The sequence below is a fragment of the Lepisosteus platostomus genome, chromosome 5, assembly GCF_059453375.1.
Source record: "Lepisosteus platostomus isolate fLepPlt1 chromosome 5, fLepPlt1.hap1, whole genome shotgun sequence".
Lineage (NCBI taxonomy): Eukaryota > Metazoa > Chordata > Actinopteri > Semionotiformes > Lepisosteidae > Lepisosteus > Lepisosteus platostomus.
The window spans coordinates 2,990,161-3,011,589 of record NC_142615.1 but is presented as its reverse complement, the minus strand read 5'-3'; the positions used below and the strand labels follow the sequence as shown (position 1 = coordinate 3,011,589).

Here is a 21,429-nt window from a genome sequence, read left to right as displayed (position 1 = left end):
GGGGTGGAGGCAGGGCTAGGGGGAGATGGGAGATGGGAGAGGGGGGGGGGGGCCAGGCCCCTCAACTTTTGCTTTGCTATCCCCATGTAGTCTCAGAGAAGGGAGGCCCCCTCCCCAGTGAGTCTAAGACTACATGGGGATAGCAAAGCAAAAGTTGAGGGGCCTGGCCCCCCCCCTCTCCCATCTCCCATCTCCCATCTCCTCCTAGCCCTGCCTCCACCCCCCCACCTTGGCCTGGGCCCCCCTCCCAACTCCTCTTGCCACTCCTCGGGCCCGGGCCACCTGCCACCCCTCTCCTCCCGCCACTCCTCTCCTCGGGCCCGGGCCACCCGCCTCTCCCGCCACTCCTCGGGCCCGGGCCACCCACCACTCCTCGGGCCCGGGCCACCCACCACTCCTCTCGCCACCCGCCACTCCTCCTCTCACCTTCACCTCCACCACTACCCTAGCCCTGCCTCCTCCACCCCACCACTACCCCGTCTAACCTAGCCCTACTCTACCTTACAGCTCCCCCTAGCCCACTCCTCCTCCCCTCTAATCTAACCCAGTAACTGCCCTACCTAGCCCACCCCACTACCTGCCTCTCCCCCTAGCCCTGCTCTGCCTCCTCCACCCCTCCCTTTCTAGCCCACCCCACTACCTGTTCCTGGCCCTGCTCTGCCTCCTCCACCCCCCCACTACCCCCCAGTAATAGCCCCTCCCCATCATCCTGCCCACATACTCACCTCCGATACTCACCTTGGTTTACTTACCAGGGATCAGCCAGGACTTGAACCCACAACCTCCTGGTCATGAGCGCAGCACCGTCTCCACTCCTCCACCTGCTCCAGGCCCGAGGGGAGAGGGATTCGGTCCGGCTCTTATCCCTCCGTTTCAGCCCTGACCTGGGAAGAAGACCAAGAGCCCACAGGAGCCCCAGCCCAACAGAGACATGGTGGCTCAGTGGAAGAGCTCTGCCTCTGTACCAGAGAGGTTGTGGGTTCAAATCCAGGGAGAAACTAGCTGCTTGTTTTATTCAATTTAATTCTTGAAAACAGAGACATGTTGATAAATAGAGACACCGAGATCATGTACTTTTCTTACCAACCTCAGGTCCCACCTGGGATTTGAACTCACAACCTCCCAGTCATGAGCACAGCACCATCTCCACTCCTCCACCTACTCCTGCCCTGAGAGGAGCCATCGCTCTGCCTTTTACTGCTCAGTCTGGAACCCTGAGCCGGGAAGAGCAAGAGCCCACAGGAGCCCCAGCCTGCAGAGAGACACGGTGGCTCTGTGGAAGAGCTCTCGCCTGCTCCCCTCCAGCCTGTAGGTTCAAATCCTCCACGGGACAAATGTTTTACATTGAATTCTCACAAACGTTAACAATGATTATTTTACTCATCCCAGAAGACTACTTGCTCTTTTTTATTTGAATTGGATTTATTTCCCTCGCCGACGGGCTCAGCTACTTCAGGAACAGCTTCTGTGCCACTCGCTCTGGACGCTGTGAGGGGCAGCAAGATGTCGACTCCATTTCCCAGCAGGCCGTGCCGAAGCACAATTACCTGGCTAACTGGTGGAAGCCCATTGGTCAGGAGACATTTAAAAAGCAGGCAGCAGAGCCCTTCAGTCCGGCCTTGGCTGGGGAAGAGAGTGGTTGTGCTGAGCAGAGCAGGAGAGAGGAGCTTCAGAGCTCTGCTGCTGTTGCTGTGTTGGAAGAGGAGGAGGTCTGAACTGGGAGTGCTGGCTTTCTTGCCACAGGCCTGGTTTGAAGCTGGTGGTGGCTCCAGGTAAGAGCGAGGGTCTGTCTTGTGGTTTCTGGCCTGCTGTGTCCCTCGCTGTGAATAAAGAGCACTGCGATCCCTTACCTTGTGGCTGTGAGTGTTTGTGCCCAGAGCTGCCCCGCTGGGCCTCCTGCACTGGAGAACCTCGACCCCTCCCAGCTAAAAAAGATGGGGAGAAAAAACAGTGATGAGTCTCTGGCTGATCCCTGTTGCTAAGGGTCTAAGTAGGAGGGGTGTCAAGTGATAGGGGGGCACCAGTACACGTCCACGCCAGGTCCCTGACAAACAAGCCCAGGAAGAAATAAGGGCCCCTGCCCAGTCTAGTTCTGGAGGTTTATGAGGGCTCCTGCTGAGCCTCCTGGGAGAGGAAAGAGACACTGGCCCTGCAGTTCACACCAGAGCCCCCCTCCCTAGTGGTCCATCAAGCAGCAGGAACACAGATCCTGCTCCCCCTGGAGAGCTCTGAATAAGGAAGAGAAATCAAATCTGGACCCCAGCAGGACGGCTCCTGAATCAGGGAGAACCACCCCACTTGTCCCCACCCCCATTCTCTTCCTTTCTTACAGCTGCTGCCAGTTTCCCTGCAGGGAAGATGTTTCCTTCCCCAAAACAAGCCATCTACTACTGCCTCCCCACTCCAGCCCTCTGCAGGAGCTGAGAGCTGGCAGCCTCCTTATATACAGCAGCTGAGCCTCATTAACCCAGGGGAGGCAGCCCATTGGCCCCTGGTCTCCCCCCCATGGCATGATGGGAAATGTAGTTCATGTGGCCCTGCCACAGGCCAGCTCCAGTGAGGAAGGCCCAGAGGGTGGAGACTGAACCCCACTAGGAGATATAAATGAAGAGGAGCTGGACTGCAACCCCACAGGTGTGAGCCTGGCCCTTACCTGGAGGGGACTCCTGGGACAGCCAGTGCTACTGCTGGGGGGGGAGATACTCACCCTCCCTTATAGGAAGAGGGGACACTGATAAACAGAGGAGACAGACCCCAGCTCCAGCTGCTCATGGAGGGTGTAGAGAAGTGCTATGGCAGAAGGACAGGGTATTGGTAATGGGGTACAGCCCCTGCAGCACAAGGAGAGGATCTCCCACCCTGCCCTCTGGTGGAGAAAGGCCAGTACTGCACCACCCCTCCCACCCCCACCACACCCCTTCTTGAGAAAATTAAACCTGAAACAGGGACACCAGTCACGGGGAAAATGATAAAAAAAACAAACAAACAAACAACACTCTTAAACCAAGACAAGCTGCCAGGAGGTTATACCAACAGCAGAGCAGAAGGCCGCAGACCTCAGGCAAATGGAGACTCATCCTCTCCAGGCAGGGTGGTGGGATCCCAGGTGACAGAGTCCAGCGCTTTGCTCTTTATCGGCTCACAGGTGCAGCTCAGACTCTGGCCTGAGTGACAGCGGCCAGGCGACAGCGCAGTGGTCTCTCTCTCTCTCACTGTCCTCACAGCGCAGGAGGTGCTGCTGTGCTCCAAACGCATGTGCCTCTCGCACTCGGTGTGGTTGTACGCAGCTCCTGGTCCCCACAGGCTGCTTCTCCACAGAGACACCAAGAACAGCAGCTCTGTCCTGGAGCACAGAGACAGAGGAGGATTAACTCACAGACACAGGGGATTCACTAACCCTACCCCAGAGGAGAGCAGGTCATTCAGGAAACAGGCAGGTCTGATACAACAGTGTAAATAGCACAGCACAGTAACGGTCAATTCATACACAGGTCTGAGTATAACAAGGGTAGAGGAAGGAGTTTTTCACAGTATCACTGAGTAGTAAAGCACAGTACAGACAGAAGTTCAGCACACAGTTGTGTCAATATTACAGGACAGGACAGGTGAGACTTTGGCCCAATGTTAGTCACTGACTCCTAAAGTATAGTCGAGATCTCAGTACACAGAGGGGTGGAGTATTACAGTACAAAAAGTTCAGCACACAGCTGTCAGTGTCATCATTACAGGATAGGTGACATTTCAACACAATGAGCTGTCATCAATTAGTACAGCACATTACAGTCACAATTTCAGGACAGATGTGTTTCAGTATTACAGTACAGTACAGGTTGGAGTATTAAAAATATACAGAGGAGAGTTCAGCACAGGAGTGTGTCAGTGTGCAAATATCACAACCCCGTACAGGCAAAAATTCATACACAAGTTGGAGTATTACAAGAGTAAGGGGTGAGAGTTCTTCAGCGAGCAGTGTCACTCCATAGTAAAGCACAGGTGTATGACTATTACAGTACAGTTTCTTCAACACAATGATCAGTCATTGATTAGTACAGAGCATTACAGTCAAGATTTCAGTATTACAGTACAATACAGGTAAGGTTCAGCACACAGGTGGGACAGTGTCACTATTACAGTACAGTACAACTGAGACTTCAGTACAAAAATCTGTCACTGATTATTAAAGCACAATACAGACAAGATTTCAGTACACAGATGTGTTTGAGTATTACAGTACAGGTGGGTTCAGGACACAGGTTTGAGTATTAAAACACAAAACAGAACAGAGTTCAGCACACAGGTGTGTCAGTGTGTAGATATTACAGCAAAAATTCTATACACAGGTTTGAATATAAAACAGTACAAAACAGTTCAGCACACAAGTGTCAGTATTACAGCACAATACAGGTGAGACTTCAGCACAAAGATCAGTCAGTGATTATTAAAGCACATTACAGTCGAGATTTCAGAACACAGATGTGTTTGAGTATTACGGTACAGGTGGGTTCAGCAGACAGGTTTGAGTATTAAAACAAAACAGAACAGAGTTCAGCACAGAGGTTTGTCAGGGTGTAGATATTACAGCAAAAATTATAGTACACAGGTTTGAGTATCGGCACACAAGACGAGAGTTCAGTACAGAGGAGAGTCAGTGTGTAAATATTACAGCACAGTACAGGCAAGAATTCACTACACAGGTTTGAGTATTACAAGAGTAAGGGGTGAGAGTTCTTTATGCAGGAGTGTCACTGTGCATTACAGCACAGTACAGGCAGGAATTACGCACCCTGGTTTGTAAAGGCAGTAAAGCACAGTAAAGGCAGAGGTTCAACACATGGGTGTCTCAGTGCGTCACTATTAAAGCACAGTACAGCTCAGAGCTCAGCCCAGTGGTCTGTCATGACTACTAAAGAGCAGTCCAGTCAAGATTGCAGGACACAGGTGTGTTTGAGTGTTATACTACAGTACAGGTAATACTTCAGGACACAGATCTAAGTATTAAAGTAAAGGCTGTTCTATTACAGCACAGTACAGGTGAGAGTTCAACACAATAGTCTGTCTTTGATTAATAAAACAGATCACAGTCAAGACTTCAGTACACAGGTGTGTTTGAGTGTTAAAGTTCAGCGCAGGCGGGTTCAATACACAGGTTTGAGTACTAAAGCACAGTACCGAAGAGACTTCAGCACACAGGTGTGTCAGGGGGTCACTTCTATGGCACAGTACAGTTGAGACTTGAGATGATCTGTCAGCTCATCTGTTGTGGGTTAGTAAAGCACAGAGCAGGCAAGAGCTCAGCACCCAGTTTTCAAGTACTAAAGCACAGTATAGTCAAGAGTTAAGCACCCAGGTTGGAGTATTACAACAGTACAAGGAAGTTTCTCACACAAGGGTGTCACTGAATATTAAAGCACAGATACAGGTGAGACTTCTGCACACAGGTGTGTCAGTATCGCTGCTACAGTACAGGTGAGAGTTGGGCACAACGATCTGTCATTGATTAAAGGTCAGTCCAGTTGAGATTTCAGTACACACGAGTTTGAGTATTATACTACAGTGCAGGTGGGTTCAGTACAAGGGTTTGAGTATTAAAGCCCATTACAGTCAGGGCTTAACAGATACAGAACAGATGTGTTGGTGTATTATAGTACAGCACTGGTGAGTTCAGTGCACAGGTGCATCACTATTACAGCACAGTACAAGTGAGACTTCAGCTGATCTGTCACTGATTATTAAAGTGCAGTACAGTCAAGAATTCAGTACGCAGAAGTGTCCTTGAGTATTACAGCGCAGTACCGGTGAGAGATCAGTATACAGGTTTCAGTATAACAACAGTCAACAGCAGAGTTCATTACACGTGTGTCAGTGTTAGTATTAAAGCTCAGTACAGTTGAGAATTCAGTAGACTGGTGTGTCAGTGTATTGTAGATACAGTATTTGTGAGAATTCAGCACACCACTGTTGAGTATAACAACGCAGTACAGGCAAACGTTCAGCACACAGGTTTGAGTTTTAAAGCTCAATAGAGGTGAGAGTTTAATACTAAAGCACAGTACAGGTGAGAGCTCAGCACACAGGTGTGTCAGTGTGTCACTATTACGGCACAGTACAGGTGAGAGCTCAGCACATGGAGGATTAAAGAACAGTCCAGTCGAGAGCTCAGTACACAGATGTGTTTGAGTATTACACTGCAGTACATGTGAGTTCAGTACACAGGTTTGAGTATAAAAGCTCAAAAGAGATGAGAGTTCAGCACTTGTTCAAATACTAAAGCACAGTCCAGGTGACGGCTCAGCACACAGGTGTGTCAGTGTGAGTGTTCAGGTACAGTATTTGTGAGAATTCTGCACACCACTGTCAACACCACACTCTCTAAAGTACAGCCTCGATGAGGACCATTATATCAGAACAGTATCTGAGCACAGTGAGCTGTGTCCCCTTCCTCAGGAATCAAACCTGCAACCTACAGTTACTAAGCCCAGGTAAGCACTGTGAAACTGAGTGGTGTCCCAGTCCACAGGCAGCTGGACTGAGAGAGAGAGACTCCACAGAGACAAGCAAAGGGAAAGAAATCAAGGAGAGGACAGGAGGGTCTCCTACCTCAATCCAAACTCCTCATCCACACCTGTCTTCCCTCTCTCAACATCTGGACATCCTGGAAAACAAGGGAAAAGAGGGTTGGAAGAGAACTTCCCAGCTCTATCACATGTCCTGATCCATACCCATCTTCCCACTGTTAAGACTCTGAATCCTGGAAAAAGAGGGAAAATAAAGTCTGGAGAGATCTTCTCACCTCTTTCACAATCCATCCAGACCCGTCTTCCCACTGTCGGCCACTGGAATATCCTGGAAAATCAGGGAAAAGAAAGTTAGGAAAGAGTATCCCACCTCTATCACAACTCCCAATCCACACCTGTCTTCCCACAGTCAGCCACTGGAATATCCTGGAAAATAAAGGAAAAGAAAATTAGGAGAGAGTATCCGATCTCTAGCCCAACTCCCAATCCATACCTGGCTTCCCACTGTCAGCCTCTAGTCCTTCCAGAAAATCAGGGAAAAGAAAGGAGAGAGTATCCCACCTCTATCTCAACTTCCCATTCATACCTGTCTTCCTACTGTCAGCCACTGGAATATCCTGGAAAATCAGGGAAAAGAAAGTTAGGAGAGAGTATCCCATGTCTATCCATCTCCCGATCCATACTTGTCTTCCCACTATCACCCACTAGAATATCCTGGAAAATCAGGGAAAAGAAAGGAGAGAGTATCCGATCTCTAGCACAACTCCCAATCTATACCCGTCTTCCCACTGTCAGCCTCTGGAATATCCTGGAAAATCAGGGAAAAGAAAGTTAGGAGAGAGTATCCCACCTCTATCTCAACTCCCGATCCATACCTCTCTTCCCACTGTTAGCCTCTGGACTTCCTGGAAAATTAGGGTAAAGTTACAGCACAGTACAGTTGAGAATTCAGTCGACTGGTGTGTCAGTGTATTGTAGATACAGTATTTGTGAGAATTCAGCACACCACTGTTGAGTATAACAACGCAGTACAGGCAAACGTTCAGCACACAGGTTTGAGTTTTAAAGCTCAACAGAGGTGAGAGTTCAATACTAAAGCACAGTACAGTCAAGATTTCAGTACACAGGTGTGTTGGTGTATTAAAGTACAGGTGAGTTCAGCACACAGGTGTGTCGGTGTGTCACTATTACAGCACAGTACAGTCAACAATACAGTACACAGATGTGTCCTTGAGTATTACAGTGCAGTACCGGTGAGAGATCAGTACACAGGTTTCAGTATAACAACAGTCAACAGCAGAATTCATTACACGTGTGTCAGTGTGAGTATTAAAGCTCAGTACAGGTGAGAATTCAGTAGACTTGTGTGTCAGTGTATGGCGGACAGAGTATTAAGGTACAGTATTTGTGAGAATTCAGCACACCACTGTTGAGTATAACAACGCAGTACAGGCAAACGTTCAGCACACAGGTTTGAGTTTAAAGCTCAATAGAGGTGAGAGTTTAATACTAAAGAACAGTACAGGTGAGAGCTCAGCACACAGGTGTGTCAGTGTGTCACTATTACGGCACAGTACAGGTGAGAGCTCAGCACATGGAGGATTAAAGAACAGTCCAGTCGAGAGTTCAGTACACAGATGTGTTTGAGTATTACACTGCAGTACATGTGAGTTCAGTACACAGGTTTGAGTATAAAAGCTCAAAAGAGATGAGAGTTCAGCGCTTGTTCAAATACTAAAGCACAGTCCAGGTGACGGCTCAGCACACAGGTGTGTCAGTGTGAGTGTTCAGGTACAGTACTTGTGAAAATTCTGCACACCACTGTCAACACCACACTCTCTACAGTACATCCTCGATGAGGACCATTATATCAGAAGAGTATCTGAGCACAGTGAGCTGTGTCCCCCCCCTCAGGAATCAAACCTGCAACCTACAGGTACTAAGCCCAGGTAAGCACTGTGAAACTGAGGGGTGTCCCAGCCCACAGGCTGCTGGACTGAGAGAGACACCACAGAGACTGACACAAAGAGGAAGAAATAAAGACAGGAGACAGTGTCCTGCCTCAATCCAAACTGTCCCTTCATATCAGTCTTTTCACTGTCAGCCTCGGGACTTCCTGGGAAATCAGGGAAAAGTTGGGAGAGAGTATCCCACCTCTACCTCAACTCCCCATTCAGATCTGTCTTCCTACTGTCAGCCAATGGAATATCCTGGAAAATAAAGGAAAAGAAAGTTAGGAAAGAGTATCTTACCTCTATCTCAACTCCCCATCCATACCTGTCTTCCCACTGGAATATCCTGGAAAATCAGGGAAAAGAAAGTTGGGAGAGAGTATCCAATCTCTAGCACAACTCCCGATCCATACCTGTCTTCCCACTGTCAGCCACTGGAATATCCTGGAAAATAAAGGAAAAGAAAGTATCCCACGTCTATCACAACTCCCGATCCACACCTGACTTTTCACTGTCAGACTCTGGGCTTCCTGGAAAATTAGGGAAAAGAGTTACTAGAGAGTGTCCGATGTCTATCACAACTCCCCATCCATACCTGTCTTCCCACCGATGGAGTCTGCTAGCAGTATCTGTGTTACTCTGTACCCATATAGTGACAGGAGCTGTGAACTCCTGCCGTATTCAATTCAATTCAACTTTGTCATTAAACTTACACAGGTGCATAGTATAATGAAAAGTGTTTCTCATGAGTCACTCAGGTGCAGTATATAAATAGGACAGAAGATAAGACAATAGACAGTAACACAATAGCAATAACGGTAACATGTAATAACATGTTATAAAGTCATCAAAACTGTGCAAAATTCCGCAGACAGAGAAAATACAACAGGACAGAAACAGTGTAAGGTCATTCTTGGAACAGTGCAAAAATAGTATGGTTAATAAATATTAAATATTATTACGACCGGTACAGTTTTACTGGGCTATCGAGGGGACAGTACAGTTTCGGCTTACACGTGTGTGTAGTGGTGTAGGAGCACATTCACATGCTAAACTAACCTCCACGCTGGCTTGAGCTCAGACGCTCCTCCCTCCCTGGACTGAACTGCCATCCTCTGTACCGAACTCCCCGATGGTGAGGGAATGTTTATACCAAACTCCCTGATAAGGCAGGAGTGTTTAAAGTGCTTCCCGAGTCCTGGAGTGTCCTGAGAAAGCTACCTCAAAGACAGGAGGGGGAGGGTGTAGAGAAACATGTATATATAAGCGATGTAGAGCCACGTCCCCTCTGAGCAATACAACAACAAGCCTGAAATGTGTGGTCCCTTGTACGCCTACAATACAGCTTGGCTTGACGGACACTTCAGGCTCGAATCTCTTGGCTCCTACACCACTGTCAGCCACTGTGCACAGCTCAACTGTCTCCTGAGCCCGAAGACCGCAGTCTGCCTCTGACTCCTCTCTGCGCCTTGTTGTCTGAGACTGAACCCCATCTTCACTCGTCTATTAAAGAATGTGAGGTTGCTCACATTTTTGAGAGAGAAAATGGCCACAACGATTTAAACTGTACGATAACTATTACAACTGAGAATAACTACATCATCACTCGGCACAGAGGAGCTGTGTCGATTCTTTCACAGCTGACAAAGCAGAGACGTCCGAATGCTCTCTTACACTCCTGATGGTGGTTTGCACATATTTAGTACCGATAAGAACAAAGTTACTTTGGGTACGACTGCTCCTACTTACTGTATATTAACAATACCAGTCCTGCAGCTGAAAATAACACGACTGCATCAATGCTAGAGCTGCTAATATCATAACTATCTACTAATAGTTACTTACTGTTAATAAAACAATAACCATGCTTCATCAAGTAGCGATATCAACAGTGATAAAATACTACCAGCGCTCCCCTCACCAGTATGGTTCTGGACTCCAGTCCTGGGTTTGACACCGGACTGACGAGACCAACCACAGACCAGCGAGGGACAGCCAGCGAAGGAGAGACTCACCTGGTCTGCCCTCACCTGCCTGGCGCCTCGTGCCCTGCGGTGCTGATGGGGTCCCCTGTCCCCTCCTGTGCTGACCAGTCAAGCACAGCCCCTTGTCCTCTAACTGCAGGTCTGGGGGCGCCCTCTCCAGTCCTGGTACAGTGATACCCCCACTTCACCCCTGGCTGCCTGGCCCTGTTTCCAAACACGGGGGGCAGCTCCCACATTCCCATTCCCTGCCCACCTGTCCCGGAGCTTCCCGGAGGTCCCACAGCCTCCCTGCCCTCTCCCTGTCCGCTGGGGCCGAGGTCCTCCTGCAGGAGCTGCGTCTGTGGGAACAAGACTGAAGGCAAGAGGCCCCCCGACACCAGCAGGAACTGGAAACGGCCGAAGGACAGGCTGGCAGAGCACCTCCAGGGAAGACGCCCAGCGTCTGGTGACGTCTGTGGCTCGCAGACTTCAGGCAGCCCTCCACTGCAGAGGATCTGCGACCAAGTCCTCAACATGACGATTTTATTTAAGCTGATGGTAATGTGTCCAGTTTCTTCTGGTCCCCTGAAACGAGGGGGGCCATGTATAAAAAGGGCTGCGACTCCTGTATGGTTCACCCACTATAGACGGAAATACCCTCGGATTAAAGCTCGCACCCTGTGCTGTAACTTCACAGTCGTCGCTTCATTTCAAATCCAGTCCAGTGTGCTGGAGCACAGAGCCAAAACAACAAAAAGCGCGTCTCTGTCCAAGTACTTACGGCCTGCACTGTGAACGGCGGGTTCTGACACCTCAGGGTGTCCAGGCGCTGGGCTCTCCCCTCCAGCCACCGTCTCCACACGGCCTGTGAGCACGAATAAAAACAATCATAATCCTCACACTTCTATAGCGCCTGGCTGGACCCTCCCCTCAGAGCTCTTCACAGGTCAGGGGGATCCCCTCCAGCCCCCCCCCCAGTGTGCAGCCCCCACCTGGACGATGCTCCAGTCCGCTCCCCCCACACAGCAGCTCTCAGTGGGGAGGAGAGCAGAGGGATGGAGTCAGTTCAGAAAGGGGGGGGTGATTAGGAGGCCATGATGGATCAAGACCAGGGGGGGAATCAGGCCAGGACACCGGGGTAACACCCCTACTCTTCTCGAGAGACACCCTGGGATTGTTAATGAGCACAGGGAGTCAGGACCTCGGTTTGACGTCTCATCCGAAGGACGGCGCCTGTTTACAGTCCAGTGTCCCCCGTCACTATACTGGGGCATCAGGACCCACACAGACCGCAGGGTGAGAGCGCCCCCTGCTGGCCCCACTCACACCTCTCCCAGCAGTAGACTCAGCTCTCCTCCCAGGAGTCTCCCCTCCAGGTACTGGCCAGGCTCACACCTGCAGTCTGTTGCCAGCTGGGAGCTGCAGGGTGAAACAGCTGCTGGGTTCATGTCGGTGCTCTGCAGAGTGGGAACAAGTCAACAGCGCCGCCCTGCAGGCAGCCTCCTGCACAGTCCTTCACACGAACTTACTGTTAATAATAATAATAATAATTGCTTACACTTATATAGCGCTTTTCTGGACACTCCACTCAAAGCGCTTTACAGGTAATGGGGACTCCCCTCCACCACCACCAATGTGTAGCATCCACCTGGATGATGCGACGGCAGCCATAGTGCGCCAGAACGCTCACCACACATCAGCTATCAGTGGGGAGGAGAGCAGAGTAATGTAGCCAATTCATAGAGGGGGAGTATTAGGAGGCCATGATTGGTAAGGGCCAATTGGAAATTTGGCCAGGACACCGGGGTTACACCCCTACTCTTTTCGAGAAGCGCCCTGGGATTTTTAATGACCACAGAGAGTCAGGACCTCGGTTTTTACGTCTCATCCGAAGGACGGCGCCTGTTTACAGTATAGTGTCCCCATCACTATACTGGGGCATTAGGACCCACATGGACCACAGGGTGAGCGCCCCCTGCTGGCCCCACTAACACCTCTTCCAGCAGCAACCTAGTTTTTCCCAGGAGGTCTCCCATCCAGGTACTGACCAGGCTCACACCTGCTTAGCTTCAGTGGGTTGCCAGTTGTGAGTTGCAGGGTGATATGGCTGCTGGCTATGCTGGCTATGCTTGTCACTGCTGGCCCACAGGCGAGGATGCTGAAGCCCCTCGGTTCCTCTGCCGCCTGGTCTGAGCTCACTGGGGAACAAAACACACACATCATGAATACGAATGTGAAAATCTGATTTCATCTTCTTCAAAAGCTCCACAGTAGTGCTGGACTGGGAGCACCAGCAGACGACACTGTCCCACGTCTGGACGCCATGTATCAGCAGAGAGGAGTCCGGCGACATCTCTCCCACCTCACTCCCAGAGACAAGACTCCAGGATCACAGACTTCCCAGCGTCGTGTCTCCTGAAGAGCCACACCACATCCCACTGTGGTCTGGTACAGTCTGTCCTCTGAAAATTCCCCATAATCCTCCTGGAGCAGCAGTTTCTCTCTCCTCCCCTGATCTGTGTGCAGAACAATCCCTGTGCGTCTCCCAGGTGGGGTTACTGGTGCAGAACGATCCCTGTGCATCTCCCAGGTGGGGTTACTGGTGCAGAACGATCCCTGTGTCTCCCAGGTGGGGTTACTGGTGCAGAACGATCCCTGTGCGTCACCCAGGTGGGGTTACTGGTGCAGAACGATCCCTGTGCGTCACCCAGGTGGGGTTACTGGTGCAGAACGATCCCTGTGCGTCACCCAGGTGGGGTTACTGGTGCAGAACGATCCCTGTGCGTCACCCAGGTGGGGTTACTGGTGCAGAACAATCCCTGTGCGTCTCCCAGGTGGGGTTACTGGTGCAGAACGATCCCTGTGCGTCTCCCAGGTGAGGTTACTGGTGCAGAACGATCCCTGTGCGTCTCCCAGGTGGGGTTACTGGTGCAGAATGATCACTGTGTCTCCCAGGTGGGGTTGCTGGTGCAGAACGATCCCTGTGTCTCCCGGGTGGGGTTACTGGTGCAGAATGATCCCTGTGTCTCCCGGGTGGGGTTACTGGTGCAGAATGATCCCTGTGTCTCCCAGGTGGGGTTACTGGTGCAGAACGATCGCTGTGTCTCCCAGGTGGGGTTGCTGGTGCAGAACGATCGCTGTGTCTCCCAGGTGGGGTTGCTGGTGCAGAACGATCGCTGTGTCTCCCAGGTGGGGTTACTGGTGCAGGACGATCGCTGGGTCTCCCAGGTGGGGTTACTGGTGCAGGACGATCACTGGGTCTCCCAGGTGGGGTTACTGGTGCAGAACGATCCCTGTGTCTCCCAGGTGGGGTTACTGGTGCAGAATGATCGCTGTGTCTCCCAGGTGGGGTTGCTGGTGCAGAACGATCGCTGTGTCTCCCAGGTGGGGTTACTGGTGCAGGACGATCGCTGGGTCTCCCAGGTGGGGTTACTGGTGCAGGACGATCCCTGGGTCTCCCAGGTGGGGTTACTGGTGCAGGACGATCCCTGTGCATCTCCCAGCGACGGGGACCAGGGCTCGACTCCTGATCCAAGACTCACCTCCCACAGCGAATCCCAGAGTCCAGGCCAGGACTGGGAGCAGACCGGTCAGGGGGGAGTCCAGGAGATCCACTTCAGACCTCTGCCGGCTCTCTTCCTGAAGAGCTCCTGAGCGTCTGGAGAAGCGACAGAGGCGCACACGTCCGGCGTGGCTTCAGGTCGATGTCTCGCAGGGGCACCCAGAGAAAAACACCAACTCGTTCACACCGGCAGGACATTCTGAAACACCCGTCCACAGATGAACACGTGAGCCCAGGCACACAGACCCACACACAATCCTCACCGATCCACTGCCCACTGGAGCACTGAGAGACGCAGCCAGTCACAGAGAGTTAGTTCTCCGTACCTCAGCGTGGCAGTGTGTATGATTCACTGGCCACAGACGATCGACAGGTGACTCTTCTAGTGCGTTCGTTAGACGTTGGCGAAATGACTGCTTCATTCATTCCGTTTCCTGTTGTTTATCATCTTTCAATCCACTTCATATGGAATGTTAATATGGGATTTTGCAACTAAAGGGAAACTGTGGTAGCATACAATTAAAATAACAGAAGGATAACATCTTTGAACGTCAAAAACTATATTAATTTATTAATTTAATATATTATACAGACTATAAATACCTGGTAGTGGTAGCTAAAAATACTAAAGCACCCCACAGAACTCCACCTTCATGAACATCTTCTGCATCAAGGTCTTTAACTCTGGTTATTGTGGAAGACCTGACGTGCTCGTTCTAACTATATACACTTTACATACTTTCTAAAACGCTACAAGATCTTAACATTTTCTCTGAATTCTCGCTGTCATTATTGTAAAGAAAAGTTTCTAGTAGTTTTCTACGTCAACCTGACGGGCAATATTAATATTGGAATCATGGAACTGAAGAAATTGTTAGCTGAAAATAAAAATAGTTCCTGAACTTAATGATGTTAATTTATGGATCTAAAAATATCTGTAGAGTTGGTAGTGGTACTGTATGCCCCTTTCTTGCAAACATCTGCGTTGATTTCACTAATTTGTTCGCTTGTGGATATTCGGGAAGCATTTTGTCCGAGTTTCAATTCCTGGTCAAAGCACAAGTTCTACTTTTCAGAATGCAAGCTGGGCCGTTTTACAAACCTGAATTACTCAGCTGGATCGACAAAAAAAAACACAAAAAAAAAACCTGAAGAAGGCTCCACGGCCGAAACGTTGTGTTTTCTTTCTTCTCTTTTCAGCACAGGAATAAACCTACTACTTGTTCCCATACAAACAGTTTATTATTAGGGCTCATCGTGGTCTCTATATACTCTATATAACACGTTAAAACAGTCCGTGTTTTCTCTCAATACGGATTTCAGTTCCAACGAGGAGAGGATTTTACTTCAGATGTTCATCATGAGAAACCGATTTCACACGCACTAGACTGCAGTGGCTTTAAAACCCTGCGCTGTTGTTTCGGCACATCTGTGGAAGGGACTTCATGCGATCTGCCTGTGGTGCGTTGGGCACGGGTAACTGGGAGGTGAGGTACAACTGGAAACTACACGTGCCGCAGATACGCAGTGATCCCCCAGCCCTGAGGTTAAGCGCTCCCGAGAGGTGATGAAGTCACGAAGCAGCCGATTTATCACATACACCTGACGTATTCCTGCACGTTTTAAGGCACGCCTACTGTTTATTTAAACAAAACAGTAAATGTGGCCTGAGCAGTAGTGTGGTCAGTCAGTACTTTGTAACACCTCTTTTGGCAGAAATTACAGTTTACAAACATTTCTCTTAGCCATCTAGGAGTCTTTCTGTTCTTGCTTAAGGAGTTGTCTCCCCACTCTTCCAGCTCAGAAATAGCCTCAGGTCTTCTTGCAGGCACGGCGTGTTGGAGATCTCCCCACAGATTTTCAATAACATTCAGGTCTGGGGACTGTGAAGGCCACTCCACAACCCTCATCTGTCGTTCCTGTGAGAACGTCACGGTTGGTTTTGAGGTATGTTTTGGATCGCGGTCTTGCTGAAATATCCAGACTCTTCTCAGCCTCAATTCCTTCTCTGACTCTGGGACATCAGCTTCCAGGATTTGCTGGGATGGAGTTGAATCCTTTCTTCCCTCCTCCCTAACTGTATTCCCTGCGCCGCTGGCTGCCACACCACCCCAGAGCATAACAGATCCACCACCATGCTGAACGCTTGGCAAGCTGCTCTCTTCTTCAGATGCCTCACCTGTTTTCCTCCAAGTGAATCTTTTCTGGTTGTGGCCGAAAAGTTCAATTTTTGTTTCATCAGCCCACAGCACTCTGTTCCAAAGGGTTTCTGGCTCGTCTAAGTATGGCTCTGCACTGTGAGGAGGTCGAAGGGAAGGTTTCCTGCTGACAGCTCTCCCATGCGGTGAGCAGGGCTGAACTGGGGACTTGTGGACCACTACTCCAGTCTCAGCTCAACCCCTCTGCAGGTGCTCTGCAGGGATCGGTGGGATCTGACCAGTTTACCAGCAGCTCTATCAGAGATGCTCCTGGGTCTTCCGGATCCTGCCTTGACTGCCAACAGTTCCCCTTAACTCCCAGTTCTGAACGATGTTCCCGACAGTGGACATCCCAAACCGGAAGTATTTAGATACCTCTTCACATCCACCTTCTGCTCTGTAAGAGTCCATGATCTTCATTTTCCAGTCCTCTGTCAGCTGCTTCGAGGAGCCCGTGGTTGTTGAGAGTCATGTTGAGAGCACAACATCTAGAGAGTATTTATTCAACTCTTGAATTGTCTTCACCTGGCTTCATTTGAGGCATAAGAATTCAATCAGGTTTTCGAAGACTTAAAAATATAAATATTCATCAACTCGAAGGGTGCCCAAACGCTTGCACGTGCCACATTTACGGTTTTATTTTTTTCCCCCAATCAGTTAAATTCAACCAATAGTAATTGTACATTAAAATGTGCACAAATGTCCCATCTACATTACACCCTCCGTATCATAAAAACATGATCCGATACGCAGGTGTGAAGCACAGTAGGGTTTATGAGTCCTCGTTATTTTAAAACGAGATTCCAGATTTCTTTTAAATTTTGTATCTTTTGTAACTTCATACAACGGCGAATAGAACTGGGGTTCTGCGGTGTATCGCCCAATATTGTGAGTCGCACACATGTGCGCTGCTGGTCGAGTCAGTCTCAGCGAAACAACAGCGTGGGGTTTTCAAGCCACATCCGTGCAGTATGAGTGAAATACATTCATCATGATAAAAAAAATATAAATCAAACTCTGACTCTCTCTAGATCAGGGGTATCCAAACGGCAGCCCGCCACTGTTACTGAAACGGCCCGCGAGTTCATTCAGAACTATAATCAGATTCGGCCCGATAGCAAGTAAAAAATGCAGCTCCTATTGTGAACACTAGGTGCCGGCATCACAGAAAACCACATCTCGAAACCCATCAGCTACCCCCTCTCCTCCTCTCTACCCTCTTCCAAACTTCCTCATATCGCATACATCGCCAGCTATAAAACTATTTTTTTTAATATATATATATATCCGGCGAAGTCATTTTGTTTTGCGAACCAAACACGTATTTTTAAATACGCAACATACCCTCATGCCCGAGAGGAAGGTAACAAACGTCAAAAGAATAAACAAATTCTATAATCGGAAGGACACTGTCCCTGCGGAGCCGAGCACTGACCGGGATGAGAAACCAGGTGTTTCCGGGTGCAGCCCAGATGCTTTCACTGCGCCACCCGGTGGTTTTCTACGGTAGTGCAGTCCTGCAACGGAATATTAAAAAAAACACACTGGAGCACGCCATGTACATATTATACAGTATTATTATACATATTATGCATGGAGAATTCTGCAGTACCCGTCGTGCATTCTGAACAGCTGGGTCTGAACGATCACAGCTGGTTCGACTCCTGATCCAAGACTCACCTCCCACAGCGAATCCCAGAGTCCAGGCCAGGACTGGGAGCAGACCGGTCAGGGGGGAGTCCAGGAGATCCACTTCAGACCTCTGCCGGCTCTCTTCCTGAAGAGCTTCCTGAGCGTCTGGAGAAGCGACGGAGGCGCACACGTCCGGCGTGGCTTCAGGTCGACGTCTCGCAGGGGCACCCAGAGAAAAACACCATCTCGTTCACACTGGCAGGACATTCTGAAACACCCGTCCACAGAGGAACACATGAGCCCAGGCACACAGACCCACACGCAATCCTCACCGATCCACTGCCCACTGCTGGACTAACAGCCGCTGCTGAAAGACTGGAGGATCAGGCACAACACAAACCCAGGCATCTGGGGAGTCTGTCCAGCAGTCTGACCGCAGCTGGGACTGACCGGTCCACCAGCAAAACACCCCTGTGAGGAAAGAGCCAGCTGGACACAGAGCAGGACATTCTGTTCAAGTACAGTGAGGAGGGGGAGCTGGAGGCTATCCCAGCAATCAAAGGGGGTTCAACCTGGACAGGACACCAGTCCATCACAGGACACACACACACACACCCTGGACAGGACACCAGTCAATCACAGGACACACTCACACCCCCTGGACAGGACACCAGTCCATCACAGGACACACTCACAGCCCCTGGACAGGACACCAGTCCATCACAGGACACAGAAAAACACACACACCCTGGAGAGGACACCAGTCCATCACAGGAGACACACACACACCCTGGACAGGACACCAGTCCGTCACATGAGACACACACACACCCTGGACAGGACACCAGTCCATCACAGGAGACACTCACACACCCTGGACAGGACACCAGTCCGTCTCAGGACACACTCACACACCCTGGACAGGACACCAGTCCGTCTCAGGACACACTCACACACCCTGGACAGGACACCAGTCCGTCTCAGGACACACTCACACACCCTGGACAGGACACCAGTCCGTCTCAGGACACACTCACACACCCTGGACAGGACACCAGTCCATCACAGGAGACACAATCACACACCCTGGACAGGACACCAGTCCATCACAGGACACACACACACACACACCCTGGACAGGACACCAGTCCATCACAGGACACACACACACCCTGGACAGGACACCAGTCCATCATAGGACACACACCTGGACTTTTTTCCCAGGTAACCCTGTGCAGAACGATCACTGTGCGTCTCCCAGGTGCGTTACTCAAGCAGAACACTCACTGTGCGTCTCCCGGGTGGGTTACTCGTGCAGAACGATCCCTGTGCGTCTCCCGGGTGGGGTTACTGGTGCAGAACAATCCCTGTGCGTCTCCCGGGTGGGGCCGCCGGTGAAAAACGATCCCTGTGCGTCTCCATGATGGGGCCGCTGGTGCAGAACGAACCCTGTGCGTCTCCCGGGTGGGGCCGCTGGTGCAGATCACTCACTGTGCGTCTCCCGGATGGGGTTACTGGTGCAGAACGGTCGCTGTGCGTCTCCCAGGTGGGGCCGCCGGTGCAGAACACTCACTGTGCGTCTCCCAGGTGGGGCCGCTGGTGCAGAACACTCACTGTGCGTCTCCCAGGTGGGGCCGCTGGTGCAGAACACTCACTGTGCGTCTCCCAGGTGGGGCCGCTGGTGCAGAACACACACTGTGCGTCTCCCAGGTGGGGCCGCTGGTGCAGATCACTCACTGTGCGTCTCCCAGGTGGGACCGCTGGTGCAGAACACTCACTGTGCGTCTCCCTGGTGGGGCCGCTGGTGCAGAACACTCACTGTGCGTCTCCCTGGTGGGGCCGCTGGTGCAGAACACTCACTGTGCGTCTCCCAGGTGGGGCCGCTGGTGCAGAACACTCACTGTGCGTCTCCCAGGTGGGGCCGCTGGTGCAGATCACTCACTGTGCGTCTCCCAGGTGGGGTTACTGCTGCAAAACAGTCGCTGTGCGTCTCCCGGGTGGGGTTACTGCTGCAGGGAGCGTCTCCCAGATGGGGTTACTTGACAGGACACCAGTCCGTCACAGGACACACACACACCCTGGACAGGAAATCAGTCCATCACAGGACACACACACACCCTGGACAGGACACCAGTCCGTCACAGGACACACACCTGGACTTTTTTCCCAGGTGACCCTGTGCAGAACGGTTGCTGTGCGTCTCCCAGGTGGGTTACTCGTGCAGAACGATCCCTGTGCGTCTCCCGGATGGGGCTACTGGTGCAGAACTGTCCCTGTGCGTCTCCAAGGTGGGTTACTCATGCAGAACGATCCCTGTGCGTCTCCCGGTTGGGGCCGCCGTTGAAGAACCATCCCTGTGCGTCTCCCAGGTGGGTTACTCGTGCAGAACGATTCCTGTGCGTCTCCCAGGTGGGGCCGCCGCCGCTGCAGAACGATCCCTGTGCATCTCCAGGCTGGGGCCGCCTGTGCAGAACGATCCCTGTGCGTCTCCATGGTGGGGCCGCCGGTGCAGAACACTGTGCGTCTCCCAGGTGGGGCCGCTGGTACAGAACAATTACTGTGCGTCTCCCAGGTGGGGTTACTACTGCAGAACAGTCACTGGGCGTCTCCCAGGTGGGGTTACTACTGCAGAAAGGTCGCTGTGCGTCTCCCAGGTGGGGTTACTTGACAGGACACCAGTCCATCACAGGACACACACACTCACACACACCCCGGACAGGACACCAGTCCATCACAGGACACACACACACACAACCTGGACAGGACACCAGTCCATCACAGGACACACACACACACAACCTGGACAGGACACCAGTCCGTCACAGGACACACACGCCCCCTGGACAGGACACCAGTCCGTCACAGGACACACACGCCCCCTGGACAGGACACCAGTCCGTCACAGGACACACACGCCCCCTGGACAGGACACCAGTCCGTCACAGGACACACACGCCCCCTGGACAGGACACCAGTCCGTCACAGGACACACACGCCCCCTGGACAGGACACCAGTCCGTCACAGGACACACACGCCCCCTGGACAGGACACCAGTCCGTCACAGGACACACACGCCCCCTGGAAAGGACACCAGTCCGTCACAGGACACACACGCCCCCTGGACAGGACACCAGTCCGTCACAGGACACACACGCCCCCTGGACAGGACACCAGTCCGTCACAGGACACACACGCCCCCGGACAGGACACCACTCCGTCACAGGACAATCACACAACCCCAGACAGGACACCAGTCCGTCACAGGACAATCACACACACAACCTGGACAGGACACCAGTCCGTCACAGGACAATCACACACACAACCTGGACAGGACACCAGTCCGTCACAGGACAATCACACACACAACCTGGACAGGACACCAGTCCGTCACAGGACAATCACACACACAACCTGGACAGGACACCAGTCCATCACAGGACAATCACACACACCCCCTGGACAGGACACCAGTCCATCACAGGACACACACACCCCCTGGACAGGACACCAGTCCATCACAGGACACACACACCCCCTGGACAGGACACCAGTCCATCACAGGACACACACACCCCCTGGACAGGACACCAGTCCATCACAGG

General features: G+C 51.4%; 1 protein-coding gene and 1 long non-coding RNA gene across 3 annotated transcripts; one reads left to right on the top strand and one right to left on the bottom strand.

Annotated features, from left to right (window-relative positions):
* Nucleotides 1–1,401: 1,401 nt before the first annotated feature.
* Nucleotides 1,402–11,958, bottom strand: LOC148662484 (uncharacterized). 2 transcript variants are annotated; one of them, XM_088631159.1, is made up of 4 exons: nucleotides 6,791–7,577; nucleotides 6,598–6,652; nucleotides 3,057–3,343; nucleotides 1,402–1,925 (listed from the first exon to the last, which is right to left on the bottom strand). In XM_088631159.1, the coding sequence occupies exons 1-3, from the start codon at nucleotides 6,804–6,806 to the stop codon at nucleotides 3,058–3,060; spliced, it is 357 nt and encodes a 118-aa protein (XP_088487285.1). In that variant the 5' UTR covers nucleotides 6,807–7,577; the 3' UTR covers nucleotides 1,402–1,925; nucleotide 3,057. The 2 variants fall into 2 exon arrangements, 1 of the variants encoding a protein (XP_088487285.1); XR_015936325.1 differs by lacking the exon at nucleotides 1,402–1,925 and adding an exon at nucleotides 11,109–11,958 and having other exon boundaries at nucleotides 2,304–3,343; nucleotides 6,791–7,323.
* Nucleotides 3,292–11,120, top strand: LOC148662485 (uncharacterized). Its single transcript, XR_015936326.1, has 2 exons — nucleotides 3,292–4,556; nucleotides 4,641–11,120. It is a non-coding gene; the product is annotated as an uncharacterized LOC148662485 (long non-coding RNA).
* Nucleotides 11,959–21,429: the final 9,471 nt, after the last annotated feature.